Genomic DNA, 15,173 nt, shown 5'->3' with positions numbered 1-15,173 from the left:
TATCATTAAATGTGCTATATAAACTTGCTTTGCCTTTAGAGTTTATTTCTTTAATCTTAACTCTATTGAGGGTCTCTGTTGGTGATCTTTCTTCTGATGTCAATACTCCATTATTTGCGTCTTAATAAGAGATAGTTCACCCCCTCATTCAATCATCCATCACTCATTCTAAACTTGTTGGATTTCTTCTATTGAGCACACAGGAAGATCTATACTGAAGAAGGTTGAAAGATCTGCCATTGACTTACATTTTTTTGTTCCTATTTGGCTGTGCTGCTTTTCACCCAACATTCTTCATAACATCTAGTTTCATGTTCAGAGTAATAAATTAATTAATTAACATTTAGAGCCAATTGAGTATGAGTAGATGGTTAGGAGCGGTTACTGAATTTTAAATTTTGCTTGAACTTTCCATTTAATCGAATAAAGTCAACTTCCACCATGTGAAACTGCAAGGCAGGCTTGCTACTGCTGTGAAAATACATAAGGGACATTCTACCAGAAATGTACATTTTCACTCATAAAAAAAATGTGACAGACCTGACCTTTAAGCTTGTCCTTCTCAAAACTCATAAAAACAACACTAAAAAATAGTTTTACTGTTTGTTCATTAGGCATGGGCCGATATAAGATTCTGATGGTATGATAACCTTGGATAAAAATATCACAGTTTCACAGTACAATAATTACTGCTCTAAAATATTGTGGAAATATAAATTTATATCATCTAATTTCAAATTAACAATAATCTACGTATAACTAAAAAGTTATATTCTCTGGTTTTTAATTATATTATTTCATTGACATGCCAGCTAGGAGGGTCATATAACCTTTGCCTTGCTGACTACAGGCTAAGCCAAAGTGATGCAATTATCAGTTTCACAGCATGGGGTGTCTATTGTTTTCTCTTTTCGATCAAATGGTCAGGCGGTTTCTGTCTCCAGAACATGATGAGATCAAAGCCTGAAAGAGCAGTTTACCCTGCCGACCACAACCCTTAATTTGCATACTTTGTTTAGCTATATCCCCTCCTCCTAAGAACACAATATAGCCATGAAATCTTTGTCTTAATTCAGACTATATTCAGACCTGTGTGAGACTTGTGAAAGAACTTGCAGCCTGCGGACCTCTAGTAGGCTCTTGCATGGACATAGACGCTGTATGACTGCAGATTAACCAACACGTCTCAATAAAGGAATTCTGCTTGTTTCGAGTCTCCTGGACTGGGTTCTCTTCTCTTTTCACTCATTTATTTTTTTACAACAACTTGGTGCCGTCACCCAGATAGAGACTGAAATCCTCAAATTCTCAACAATTTGCCACAAAAGACTGAAATCCACCTGGAATTCAACTTGAACCTTCAAGATCAAGGAAACTTCTTCAGACGGAATCTTCAGCTCAACGGCAATTTGAAGTCACTCAGCGGACGTCACAAATTCTCAACTATTTGCTGACTGCAACCCTGATGAACATTGAAGCTACCTGAATACAAAGATCAGATCACTCCAGACTGAATCTTTTCAGCTCAACCTCGATTTGGTGAGTTTCACTCTATCAAAAGAACCATACAGACCAGTCTATACACATGGTTATTCTCTGCTCCATCAGAGAAAAGTTAACAAACAGCTGCAGGGTTTGTTTAACAAAAAAGCTATCCTCTATTTCAATAGAGAAGTAACAGTTTATCCTCTCTTCAGAGAAGTTAAGCCTTACGTGCTATTTTCTTTTCTTTTATTTTGTTTAACCTCTGTTCAACCAGAGAAGTTTAAGTTTAGCTATACAAGCTAATTGATGTTATCTCTTGTTCAGGCAGGAAGTTTTAGCAACATGTGCTAATATTGTTACCCTCTGTTTCACCAGAGAAGAAATTACTACACTTTCATCTGAAAAGTTTTAGTATTTTTACTTTGTGATAATAAGCTCACAAAATGTTTAGACAGAATACAAGACTGATCACTACAACTGAAAAAGGTAGTTTAAAAACTCCTTTATTGTCAGATCAGGATTTCAAATCGCTGCTACGACAGCACATGGACTCAATAACAGAGTCAGTCAGACTAAATTTGACAAAGAAATTTAGCATTGACCCAGATGATGTTTGGACATTAGATGAATGCAAGAAAGTGCTTGATGCATGCATTCGCAAAAACAATGTAAAAGGCATTATCTGCTGCTACAGAGAATTCAATTTATCTCGAGCTAAACAACAAGCTCAAGCTAAATCAGAATTTGAAAAACAGATCCAAGAGCTTCATGCTAAGATAACCTCATTAACAAAACAACTGAACCTCAAGAAATCAAAAACTGACATTGAGGAGGTTAGTCAGCCTGATAATAAACATCCTGACTTACAAATTGTCTCTGAAAAAGACATTTCCATCCAGTCAGATAGCGATTTACCTATAGGCTCAGTGGAGGTTTGTGGTGCCAGAAGATCTAAGAGAACTGAGAGTTCACACAACAACACTTCTGTTGTTCAAATTCAAACAGTTTCCAGAACACTAGGACCTAGAGAAATAGACAGATTATCTCAAAGCTTACCATCAGCACGCACAAATTTTTCAGAGTTTAGCAGAGCACTAATCAGCAAAATGCGTCTTTATGACATGTCATTAACAGAAGTCACCCAGCTAATGTCTCAAATTCTCACTGAATCTGAATTCAACAGTTTTGAGCATACTGTGACCTCTAAACTACAACATGCCAGTAAGGATGATTTGAGAGAGGGTGTTTTGAAAGCTCTAAAGAACATTGTTGGCCCAAAGATCGACTGGTCAAAAGTGACTTGTTGTGTGCAAAGGAAAGATGAATCTGTGAATGAATTCACTGAGAGATTTTGTCAATCCGCCATAACTTACAGTGGATTAGCTGATAATTCGGACAGTGTGCTAGATGATAAGGGACCCCTAGTCCGCATCTGGTCAGATGGCCTTGCAACTGAATACAGACAAGCTTTGCCATTTCTTAATATCACCTGGTCTTCCACCACTCTCAGAAATAATATGAACAGTTTAGCTTTGTGGGAAAGAGACTCTTACATCAAAGACAGAGTCAGATTTGAAGCAGCTGCCACTAAGGTCAACACAGAAAAGACATCAAATCACAAATGTCTTAGGAAAAATATCTGTTGTCATTACTGTGGAAAAAAAGGACATTGGATGAGGGAGTGTAGAAAGAATAAAAAGAACTTTAAAGAGATGAACAGGGTAAATCAACTTCTGAACAGTTTGCTAAATGCCCTCAACATACCCCTCCCCTCATCACTAAATCCATTGAGCTGTCCACAAAGATGCTAACCATTTTTTGGCTGTAAGTGCTTAATGTCCCAGTTCATTTACAATTAAGATGAAAGACTCTTTGTAAAAAAGACACAAAGGAAACTTCTTCCTTTTTATTGGGGAACTCTGCTTAAGTCCACTTACAGCCTTGAATGTGTTTAACACATTTTCCAATCACTACCCATTCAATGTTATGATGTCTGATAGGACTGATATTTGTTGAATGATAGTTTGTGTCTCACATTTTAAAGTTTGCCCACCACACTCAGGGACAGAACAGGACACACAAACCAGTGAGGAGCCCAGGGCAGAACTGAAAGCAACAGGCTTCAGGGGCCGCACCCTGTGGTGAAGACTCCCTTTTCTTTTTTGTTTTTCTCCCCCCATCCTCACCTCACTGTTTTATAGGTGTCATAACTTTAAGATTAGGAGACAGAAAATACACAACACTATATGATCACCAACTTAACACAACCACTATACGATCACCTGAATAACTAGACACACGAACTATGATCATACAAGTCTATGCATGAATACTGCTGGTCTGCTGTTTCCTTGTTTTCTTGTGTGCAGGTAAACATAAACACTGCATCTTCTCAAGAAACACTCTAAACCAGAGCATCACTACGGAGATCCAGGAATGACAGGAAGTCATCAGATCAACTCTGTGCTGGAGAAGAACCACAAGAAACACACCTCACAAAAGACTGAACACTATTCACAAGCCATGGACTTTCAGAAGATCTGCAGTTTAACTACATGATTTTTTGTGTCATCATGTAGGATTTATGACATTACAACTGATTGTCATAAACGTGTGAACAGTTTTGAAATCTATACTTACATCTACGTAGATATTGAAATGACACAAAATAAGTTTAAATGTGCCTGTAATTTTTCAAGTTACATGACTAGAAGATGGGGCTTCTGTTATCAAACAGAAGCCATTGAATGGTTTTAGGAAAGCTTACAAATTTATATTTTTTTTGTGAGAGTTTTTAAATAACTCTCAAAGGGGGAACTGTGGAAATATAAATTTATATCATCTAATTTCAAATTAACAATAATCTACGTATAACTAAAAAGTTATATTCTCTGGTTTTTAATTATATTATTTCATTGACATGCCAGCTAGGAGGGTCATATAACCTTTGCCTTGCTGACTACAGGCTAAGCCAAAGTGATGCAATTATCAGTTTCACAGCATGGGGTGTCTATTGTTTTCTCTTTTCGATCAAATGGTCAGGCGGTTTCTGTCTCCAGAACATGATGAGATCAAAGCCTGAAAGAGCAGTTTACCCTGCCGACCACAACCCTTAATTTGCATACTTTGTTTAGCTATATCCCCTCCTCCTAAGAACACAATATAGCCATGAAATCTTTGTCTTAATTCAGACTATATTCAGACCTGTGTGAGACTTGTGAAAGAACTTGCAGACTGCGGACCTCTAGTAGGCTCTTGCATGGACATAGACGCTGTATGACTGCAGATTAACCAACACGTCTCAATAAAGGAATTCTGCTTGTTTCGAGTCTCCTGGACTGGGTTCTCTTCTCTTTTCACTCATTTATTTTTTTACAACAATATATTATTATAAAATGTATGGGTAAAAAGCAAAAATACATTTAAAATATTCTGGAAGAGTAAACATGTCAGGCTAAATGAATTATTGACTATTCTGCTGTCTTCATTTGATTCAAAAACAGATTTATTTTTTTATTTTTTTTACAATTTAAACAACATTTTTAGATTTTTTTTTCTGCTGAAGATACTGCTGTTCTAAAAAACAAACAAACAAAAAAACATAAATAAAAAAATCTTACACATACTTTAGAAATGGTAGAGCAGAACATTTTGTTGGTTTTAAAACCTTGACTTTTCTAAACCGCGGTATACTTTGAAAACGCTTATTGTCCCATGCCCATTGTTTATTTTACTTATTTAAAATGAGCTGAATCAACACAATTCTTGAGTTATTTTTTGTGAGGGAAAACTTAATTGTTTTTATGTTCAATCTACTTAAATTTTTAAAAACAAATAAGTTAACTTAATCGATTTATTTGGACAACATGAACACATTGTGTGGAACCCATCATTTTTTACAGTGAAGCATGAAATCATACTAGTCAGTAATAGAACACATCATTGATCGCAATTAGCTTCTCCGTCAAATAATGTCACTTGTTAAGTCAATGTGTCATGTGTCATGTGCTGGATAAGTTGCCAGTTCATTCCGCTGTGGTGACCCCTAATAAATAAAGGGACTAAGCCGAAAAGAAAATGAATGAATGAAAGCTTATAATTGCTATTTCTGAAGTATGTTTTCTAAATAACAGTTTTTAGCCTAACAAAACTATTAAAGCTGTAGGTTCAGTTGGGCTGAGGACAAGGACAATGACAGGGTTTGAACATTTGTAAAGTGTTTTTAATAAAGAAAAACAATTTGAAAACTAAATGAATGACATACTCCTTTACAGAACAACTCACAGAAATCAACCATCAGTCCATTTTAGACACTTTTGGAGGGAAATAAATACTTTTTATTCACTGTATTTATGTTTTTGTTTCATGAACAGATAATGTACATTTCTGGTAGAATGTTCCATAACCCAGCACTATACTGCCTATTCTCAATACGTCTACATCCCTCTCTGACACCTAAAGCTTAAAGTTGACGAGAGTAAATTATTTTTTCCTGCACCAATCTTTCACTGTGATTTGAAGGCTGCAAGATGTTGCCCACAGGACTGTCAAACATTTGATGACGAGCCATTCATTGTGTACATCTAGCCCTTTTAAGCGCTTCCTGACTCAAATTATTGAAAAGAGACTTGCACATAAAGTCTCAACATTTTTCTAACTGAATGTAACTGATTTAATCAAAGTTTTAGAAAACAAATGGATATCGATGATCTTTAAAGGGCAGATTTTTAGCATATGAACCACGGTCATTCACCAAATTCACTGTAATATTGTTGTGACAGTATTCTGCCCACTGTGCCCAGGAACCAAAATTTGTCAGAGAGAGTGTGAGTCAAATTTCCTGCTAAATAAAGCTTGTCCTGAAGGCTTATACAAGGACGATCAGGCCTTTCCCTCCAAATCTGTCACTTTCACTTCCTGGATACAATCTGTAGTAACCAAGCACACACACACACACACACACACATAAACACACTCACACTCACAGAAGATGACAACATTCATAATTTTGCTCAGGTTTATAGGAAAAGGCAACCTTTACACTTGTTTACCATAAATATGTCAGTGTGCTGTTTTATACCAGTAATTTCAAATTGGTTAATTGTAAATTAGTCATTCATTCATTTTCTTTTCGGCATAGTTCCTTTATTAATCTGGGGTCACCACAGCAGAATGAACTGCCAACTAATCCAGCACATCTTTTACGCAGCAGGTGCCCTTCCAGCAGCAACCCATCACTGGGCAATAGCTGTAAACTATTAACATGCAAACACAAACACCGGCCACTTTATTAGGTACACCTGTTCAACTGCTGATTAACGCAAATTTCTAATCAGCCAATTGCATGGCAGCAACTCAATGCATTTAGTCATGTAGACATGGTCAAGATGATCTGCTGCAGTTCAGACCGATCATCAGAATTTAAGTGACTTTGAGATGACATGGTTGTTGGTGCCAGACGGGCTGGTCTGAGTATTTCATAAACTGCTGATCTACTGGGTTTTTCACGCACAACTATCTCTTAGTTTATAGAGAATGGTTTAAAAGAGAGAAAATATCCACTGAGCAGCAGTTCTGTGGGTGCAAATGCCTTGTTGATGCCAGAGGTCAGAGATCAGAACTGGTTCCAGCTGATAGAAAGGCAACAGTAACTCAAATACCCACTCAAATACCGAGGTATGAAGAAGAGCATCTCTGAACGCACAACACGTCGAACCTTGATGCAGATGGGCTACAGCAGCTTAAGACCACACTGGGTGCCACTCCTGAGGGCTAAGAACAGGAAACTGAGTCTACAATTTGCACAGGCTCATCAAAAATGAACAATAGAAGATTGGAAAAACGTTGCCTGGTCTGATGAGTCTCCATTTTTGCTGCCATTCAGATGGTGTTCAGAATTTGGCATCAACAACATGAAAGCATGGATTCATCCTGCCTTAAATCAACGGTTCAGGCTGCTGGTGGTGGTGTAATGGTGTGGGGGATATTTTCTAGGCACACTTTGGACCCATTAGTACCAACTGAGCATCGTGTCAATGCCATAGGCTGCCTGAGTATTATTGCTGACCATGTCTGACCACAGTGTACCCATCTTCTGATGGCTACTTCCAGCAGAAAACGTGTTATGCCATAAAGCATGAATCATCTCAGACTGGTTTCTTGATCATGGCAATGTTCAACAAATGGCCTTCACAGTCACCAGATCTAAATCTATTAGATCACCTTTGGGATGTGGTGGAACGGGAGAAAAGTTTCAAACCTATCCAATTTTAATTGAAGTTGGGCAGTCATGTACTCCATTCAGGGCGAAACAGTTGCTCAGGTGTTAGCACTGTCACCTTACAGCAAAAGGGTTGCTGGTTTGAGTGTTGGCTGTGCCAGTTGACATTTCTGTTTGGAGTTTGCACTATAGGTGAATTGATTAAACCAAAATGAGTATGTATGGCTGTTTCTCAGTACTGGGTTGCAGCTGGAAGGGCATCCGCTGTGTAAAACATGCTGGGTAAGTTGTCGGTTCATTCAGCTGTGGCGACCCCTGATGAATAAAAGGACAAAGCTGAAGGAAAATGAATGAATGAATATAAGGATTCACATTCTTCTATTCACTGTACTATTGTTGAAGGCTGTGGCTTCATCCGCTTTTTTGTTTAGAGTCAGTTCAACATTTATGTACATTTTAATCAAAATAGCTGGGCAATAACTTATTAATTCTGAAGCAACTCCTAAACCCGATTTTAACCTGCAGTTATCCCAGTGCTGTTCTAGTTAAGTACGGTATATTGTAAGTAAATGTAAGCGCATACTAAAAAATGAAGTGGAAGCAAAGCAAGTTCATCACTCCCATCTCGTTTCTTTTGTTCTTGTTAAGGCCAGAAGGGGGCAACACATCTCTTGAGTGGCATAAATATAACCAATGATAAACGTGTTTGATTTCTTCCCAAATGAATAATGGTGCAAACCATGTTCGGGCATTTAAAAAAAAAAAGTAGTGTCGATTATCATTTATGGTTTTGCACCAGAAATAACTACAAACTAATATTTGTTAATTAGCATTTTTATTGATGATTTATCTATGCAAATAACATTTTTATAATTAATACAAACGCTGTAATTATTAAAAATAATTTCAAAACATTTATATTGAAAATCACTACACCACACAGGCTATATTGTAGGCTTTATAACATTTCTTAGCTGAACTGTAGCCCATGACTCCACCCAAAGCTGTCCAGGTGTTGATATGAAATAAATACTTTCCACAATCTATCTCAAGTCTCTCTGACTCTGTATCAAAGTCCAGCCTTTTCCAGGTAAGGGTGACGTCAGGCGCACAGCATCTCCTGTTGTTCCCTGTTGCAATTTCAAACGCTGCTGGGACCACGAGGAAGTCCCGTCCCCTCTGACGCCTGATTGGTTCAAGCATAATTTATTCCACTATTCCCTGCTTGCATTGGGCAACGCCGTTGTCGGTTAGGAACTGGGTCCAGATAAGCCTGGTGGTGTTTCGCGTCAGGTGAAAATCGCTGTGTCTTGTTGGACGTTAAAAGTTGTTGTTTTTTTACGTAAACAAACCAAACCGTAAACCGCAGCTGTTGTTGTAATATATTTAATTCTTAACCTACAACGTTGCTCTTCGTTTATAAAACCAAAAGGACAACATGAAGAGTTTGAAGTATCGGCTGAAAAAGCATGAAGTTACTATCACAGTAAGTGGCGAGTTTAAACAGATATTCTTGTTTTGTTCTATGGAAACTCTCTGATGAGAAATTGTTTTTTTTAGTTACTTGACATAGTTGAATCACTTCATTTGCCTTTCGGTGTGTTATATTATGTACTACTCATAGTTTTGTTCTCAAGAGGCTTTACGCAGATCATCCGGCGTCAAGGCAAATCTTTTGACACTTCATCATGTGTCACATCCACTACAGGCCAGAACAGGGCCACCGAGTCTTAGTGCTGCACGATTTACGCTTTTCCTGAACTTTGGGAAACTTTAATTAAACTCGCCTCTCACTGTAAAATCGTCTGTTGGCTGTGTAAAGACGTGACCAGGGTTCATTCTCTTGTAGGATATCACATTCAGCTTTTGAAATTGATTAAAGTTTCCTTTTCTTGAGTGAAACATGCGATGAAAAAGTAACACTAACAGCTTTAATTCAGAAGCAGCTGATCCTTGAAATCTTCACCCTCCCTTCTTTTTTCATTTCCATGTCAAAGAGTCTGGCACACAGAAGAGTGTGGGAGGCTTGCATGGGGGTTAGTTATTGACGAGCTTTTATTCAAGGGGTTTGTCTTGAATTGGCTTTAAATGAATGGGATCTCGGTGTGTGGGGAAGATGATTCAGAGGAAACCGATGTCATGTTCACTCAATATTTAATGATAGTGTGCTCTTGCTCTGAGCTGTTTTGACTCGATGTCTCTTTGACATGTGAGATAGAAGCACTTACAGACTCTTTCAGAGCCAGACTATTGTCACTGGTTGCCCTCTAACTTGGAGCACAAAGGATCATGGGAGCACACCCTCTCTTTTTGTGGTATGTCAGTGCTGTAGATTCTTTCAATGGCTGCAGGAGTTCTTTCAGAGTTTCAATGCTCATTCAATACATTTACATGCACACAAGTTGTATATTTGTCATATATATATATATATATATATATATATATATATATATATATATATATATATATATATATATATATATATATATATATATATATATACATATATACATATACACACACACACACACACAAACACACCTTGTGTGCTTGTAAATGTACTGAATGAGCATTGAAACTCTGAAAGAACACACACACACACACACACACACACACACACACACACACACACACACACACACACACACACACACACGTATACTGTATATATCTCAAACAATTGAAGAATTCTTAAATCCCCTGAATTATTAGCCCTCTGCCCCTAAGAGAACACATTTTTTCCAACACATTTCTGAACATTATAGTTTTAATAACTGATTTATTTTGCCATGATGTTAGTACATAATATTTGACAATATATTTTTCAACACACTTCTATACAGCTTAAAGTGACATTTAAAGATTTACCTAGGTTAATTAGGTTACAGTAACAAGGCAGGTTTGGGTAATTACTTAGTCAAGTTATTGTATTCACTTTATTCTTTGTGCTTGAGCGGGCACAGCAGTAGAAAGCGAAACCAAATGCCAAATCCTGGAATTTTTTGGAGATTTCCCAAAAGTCCCAAAAAGGCGTGTCTTTATGGGTCTCTGCAGAGAATGCAAGTTTACCTGTGAGAGTGTTGACGGTTCATGTGCACACAGAACAAAACTGCAATAAGTCAGAGAAGTTTTCACTACTTAATCGATCACAGGTTTTTGGTTATATTGGGCAGATAAAAAAAACATGATGATAATAAAAAGTATGACCTAATATTAGTAAAAAAAAATATATATATTTATCACCACATATATCTGGGCAGTCATTAATATACCTGGGTGGCCCGCCCAAGTAAAGTCTATGTGTGGGAAGCGCTGTATTTATTAAAATATAATATAATATAATATAATATAATATAATATAATATAATATAATATAATATAATGTAAACTCACACAAAAGTGTATATTAGAACTCTATTACACTGGTTTAAAAATGTCTTATTTAGTGCATCACTTTTTTCAAAATAAGCAAAATAGGTACAGTAGACGTATTATAGTGGTCAGGTCCAATTATGTGTTGCTGTCATTCAGAAGAAGATGTGAGAATTCATTAGTTTTGTGCTGTATGTAAAAAAAAAAGTTACTTGTTTGCAAGTAGTGTACACTACAAAACAATTATGATGTGGAACATCTGCAATAGGGTTGGGTGATGTCGACCAATTTGTCATCGTACGATGTCAGTCCTGCAAATGCATAGAAACTCCTGGAACTTCCGGGAGACTTGGGATGTCTAAATATCATATTTAACAACTGTAGTGAGATGCGCTCCAGTGATACATCCTTCATAAACTCTCCGACGTGCACTGCTCTCTGCCTGGAGTTTAGAGGAGCGCATGACAGCGTGCATCTGTGTCTGTGTGTCTGAGTGTGTGGGGTCACGTGACGTGCGTTTTTAGTGGACGGAGGGCTGTTCAGAAATGCTAGGTAAAACGGTGTGGATGTGGATCATTTTTGTTCTAAAATGCCATTTTAACACTAAGACGTACTAGTGTAAACTGTGCCTGAGTGTGTATTTTTCGCAAGCGGGTTTGCAACGGGGCCGGGGCAATAGATTGTGATGTCGGCTCAGCATTGTGTTGTCTATTGGCCATCGGCGATGGATGATGGCATTGACTATCGGCCCAACCCTAATCTGCAAAATCTTTTAACAACCAATGTGGTCACACAGCTCAAAGGCTGCCATAGCAAGGAATATGACATGTTTAAGCTAAATTCTTAATGTTAATATGAAACATTCAGAAAGTTCAAGTAACCTAATTAAGGATGATACTTTTCGTAATTCTAGTTACTCTGAAACAGCTTCTTGAAATGGGGAAATATTTTTCTTTGTAATTGGTGAAATTCATTAATTTAAAGAAACAGAGAAGCACCAAACTGTTATTGGCATGATTGGTGGTCATTGGGAGAGAAATTTGTTAGTGGTGGATGTTTGCTCCAGACAAAGAGGATTTTGTATAATATATAGACAAGTCAAGCAGGAACTAAAAAGCAACAAAATATTTTTGGAATGACGAGGAAACTTTGAATGAAATGCTACAGTATATAGACATTTTTGTCTCAGAATTTACATTTTGCAATTAATTTATTTTAAAGTTTATCCCAATTTACTAAATATACGGTAGCCTACAATTCATGTCAAGAGCGAATCCCTTGCATTTCCGGAAGAGAATAGCAGAACAAAACATATGTTGCAATAAATAAACAAATAATGTGTATCTGTAATATGCTGATGTATATAGCAAAGAATCTTTCAGTAACTGTGGAGCAGAGTTGTCAAACTCAACTCCAGCGAGACCACTGTCCAATAAAGATTGGCCATATCCCAAAAGGCACCCTAACCTTTTTGGTGGTCTTCAGTTTTGTGAGGCAATCATGTTTTGTCTGGTAGAAATGCTCATCTGAGTCATACCTGCAAACATCCTTCTGGCTAAAGTGACAAATCGGACACCCTACAGTCCTGTGGACTTGACAAACGACAGCTATTTTCTGCAAGACTGCAAGTGCACTTGAAGTGTGCCATTTGGGACAGGGCCTCTAGTTTCTGCCCTGTTCCATCACGCATGCCTGTGGTTTTCAAATAAGCCTGAAGGACTTGATTAGCTGGATCAGTTGTTTTTGAATAAAGTTGATTGAAGGGCTATATTTCTGTCATCATTTCTTCAAGATAAATCAAACTTTTGGTTTGGTTGAATGAAGTGCTTGCGACTCTCGGTGAAGATCAAGAGATGAAGTTTTTGTGAAATGTACTTGTTGAGTGAGACCACAGACGTTTAAATCACGAGCTACAAACGAGTATGTTTGTGGTAAACCAAACAGTGATGCTCATTCACAAAGAACCATGCAAAATATGCAGTCCTATTATTATTATTATTTTTTTTTTCTTTGTCTCAAAATAAATAAAAAAAAACTTTTTCACCAGAGGACCTAAGTAGCTCTACTTTGAATAATTGAGTTTAGGGCTACACAATATATTGTTTCGGCATTAATACTTCAAAGTGTGTGTCTGCAATAGTCACATCATAACATCGCAAGATATGCAATGTTAAGTTGGGATTATAGTTGGTCAACAATTGAGTATACATGAGATTTGTGGAGTCATTGTAATGCAAATGATAGTTTCACTATGTTGTGGTTATGCACGTGTTTTAAAGGCATTTCAAGAAAGTGTCAACTTTCATTCAGGCACAATAACGTAAAACGTTTGCAACTTTAATGAAGAAAAATTTGACTGATACAATGAAGACTATATATAGTGTTATTTTGCATAACTAAATTTCTGTATTTGAATACTGTTTGACTCTTTGGAAAACCATAAGTAACTGTTTATTTACTTTTTTTTCTGTGCTATATTGTAATTAGTCTTGCAATTTTATTTTTATACAAAATTTACACCCTTTAAGCCATCTGATGAAATTGGATTGCAGCAAAACAAAATATCACAATGTAAAAATTTTCCAATATCGTGCAGCCTTAATTGGGGTGGTCTGCATAAAAATATAGTAAACAAATATTAGTGTACATTAATACGTGAAGATTAAATAAATATAAAACTTAATAGTAGGGCTGTGCAATTAATCGAAATCGGATCACAGTCGCGATTTGAAATGTTGCGATTAGCTAATTAGCTAAGTATTTATTTCCCCCCTCCCAGAGCAAATGCGTGACTGCCATCTTTGTGTGATAGTCTTACTAGCCAATTGAGTGAGCACACTTTTAGTCTGGCCAATTTTAACTTTTTTAATCTGCCTCTTATAAACCAGGTTAGTTTTTTTGAGTGTTCTTTATATTTATAATTATTATTATTTTTGTTTTTATATAATATTATAAATGTATAATAACACACATTATCTCCCTAATTTGTCAATTTGTCTCCTCGTGTTTGCGTGGGTTTCCTCCGAGTGCTTCAGTTTCCAAAGACCTGTGGTATACAGTAGGTGTATTGCATATGCAAAAATTGACTGTGTGAATAAGTGTGTATGGATGTTTCCCAGTGATGGGTTGCAGTTGAAAGGGCATCCGCTTCGTAAAACTAATTCTGCATAATCATTCCACTGTGGCGACCCCAGATTAATAAAAGGACTAAGTCGAAAAGAAAATGAATGAATGAATCTCCCTAATTTATTTGAGTTGAACTTGTTTACTGAAAGGAAATTTTATTTGCTCTAGAGAATAATAAATTAAATTTTTGAATATTTAAAAACAAATTTGAATAAATGTTGGAGTATGTTAATATATTTTCAGTTTCTTTTTTTTTAACACTGCATTTTAGCAGTAAGAAGCTACGATATTATTACTATAAGATTATTGAGCTGCATTTTGACTACAAAATTAGACTCAAATAAAAAAAAAAATTGCAATTAGATATTTTCCCCAAATTGAACAGTGTTCAGGTTTGGAATTTGAATATTTAAACGTAAGCGAACACTTCATATTCTTCACTGTAAAAATAAATTAATATTTGGTGAAGTTACAAAGGTTGTAGTTTCTTGCAATGGAATGCTCTAAACTTGATTGGAATGTTTACACAGAAACAAGCCATTGGAAATGATAAACTTTCATTTGCTGCTTATTGTTAATTCATATTTAATAAAATCACACTCAAAACTGTAGTGCCTGCCTTCCCCTGCGTGGTTTTTACTGCATTCAATACTTCCTGCTAATGCATATTGGCCATATTTAAAAATGATATATTGTGCAGCCCTACCTAAAAGTCACCAAGGAAAGCTAAGTAGGTTTGCAGCAATTAAAGGAAGTAATAGTTGACAGAACTTTCAATTTTAAGGGTGAACTGACCCTGCTGATAAGGTTTAAGTACTGCAGCGCACTGCCCTGTTTGCATTCTACTCCACTTTGTGTTTAAAAGCATCAAGTGTTCAAGCTGTGGTGTTTCTGCTCTTTGGAACCCTTAAGGCTTGCCTGAGGCCAGAATTAAATGAATGCCCAGTGTCCCAATACTGCATCTCTCTCA

General features: G+C 36.7%; 1 protein-coding gene across 1 annotated transcript in view; it reads left to right on the top strand.

Moving 5' to 3' along the window:
* Positions 1-8,970: 8,970 nt before the first annotated feature.
* The window catches only part of uacab (uveal autoantigen with coiled-coil domains and ankyrin repeats b), a 73,189-nt gene continuing 66,986 nt past the window's right edge, over positions 8,971-15,173 (top strand). Inside the window, exon 1 of the mRNA XM_005168952.6 lies at positions 8,971-9,191. Within this exon, the coding sequence (XP_005169009.2) occupies positions 9,144-9,191 (48 nt within the window). The 5' untranslated portion in view covers positions 8,971-9,143. The remainder of the gene's footprint in view (positions 9,192-15,173) is intronic.

Source organism: Danio rerio, chromosome 7 (assembly GCF_049306965.1).
Source record: "Danio rerio strain Tuebingen ecotype United States chromosome 7, GRCz12tu, whole genome shotgun sequence".
NCBI lineage: Eukaryota > Metazoa > Chordata > Actinopteri > Cypriniformes > Danionidae > Danio > Danio rerio.
Note: the sequence above shows the minus strand (reverse complement) of the source record. Positions and strands in the feature narration are given on the sequence as shown.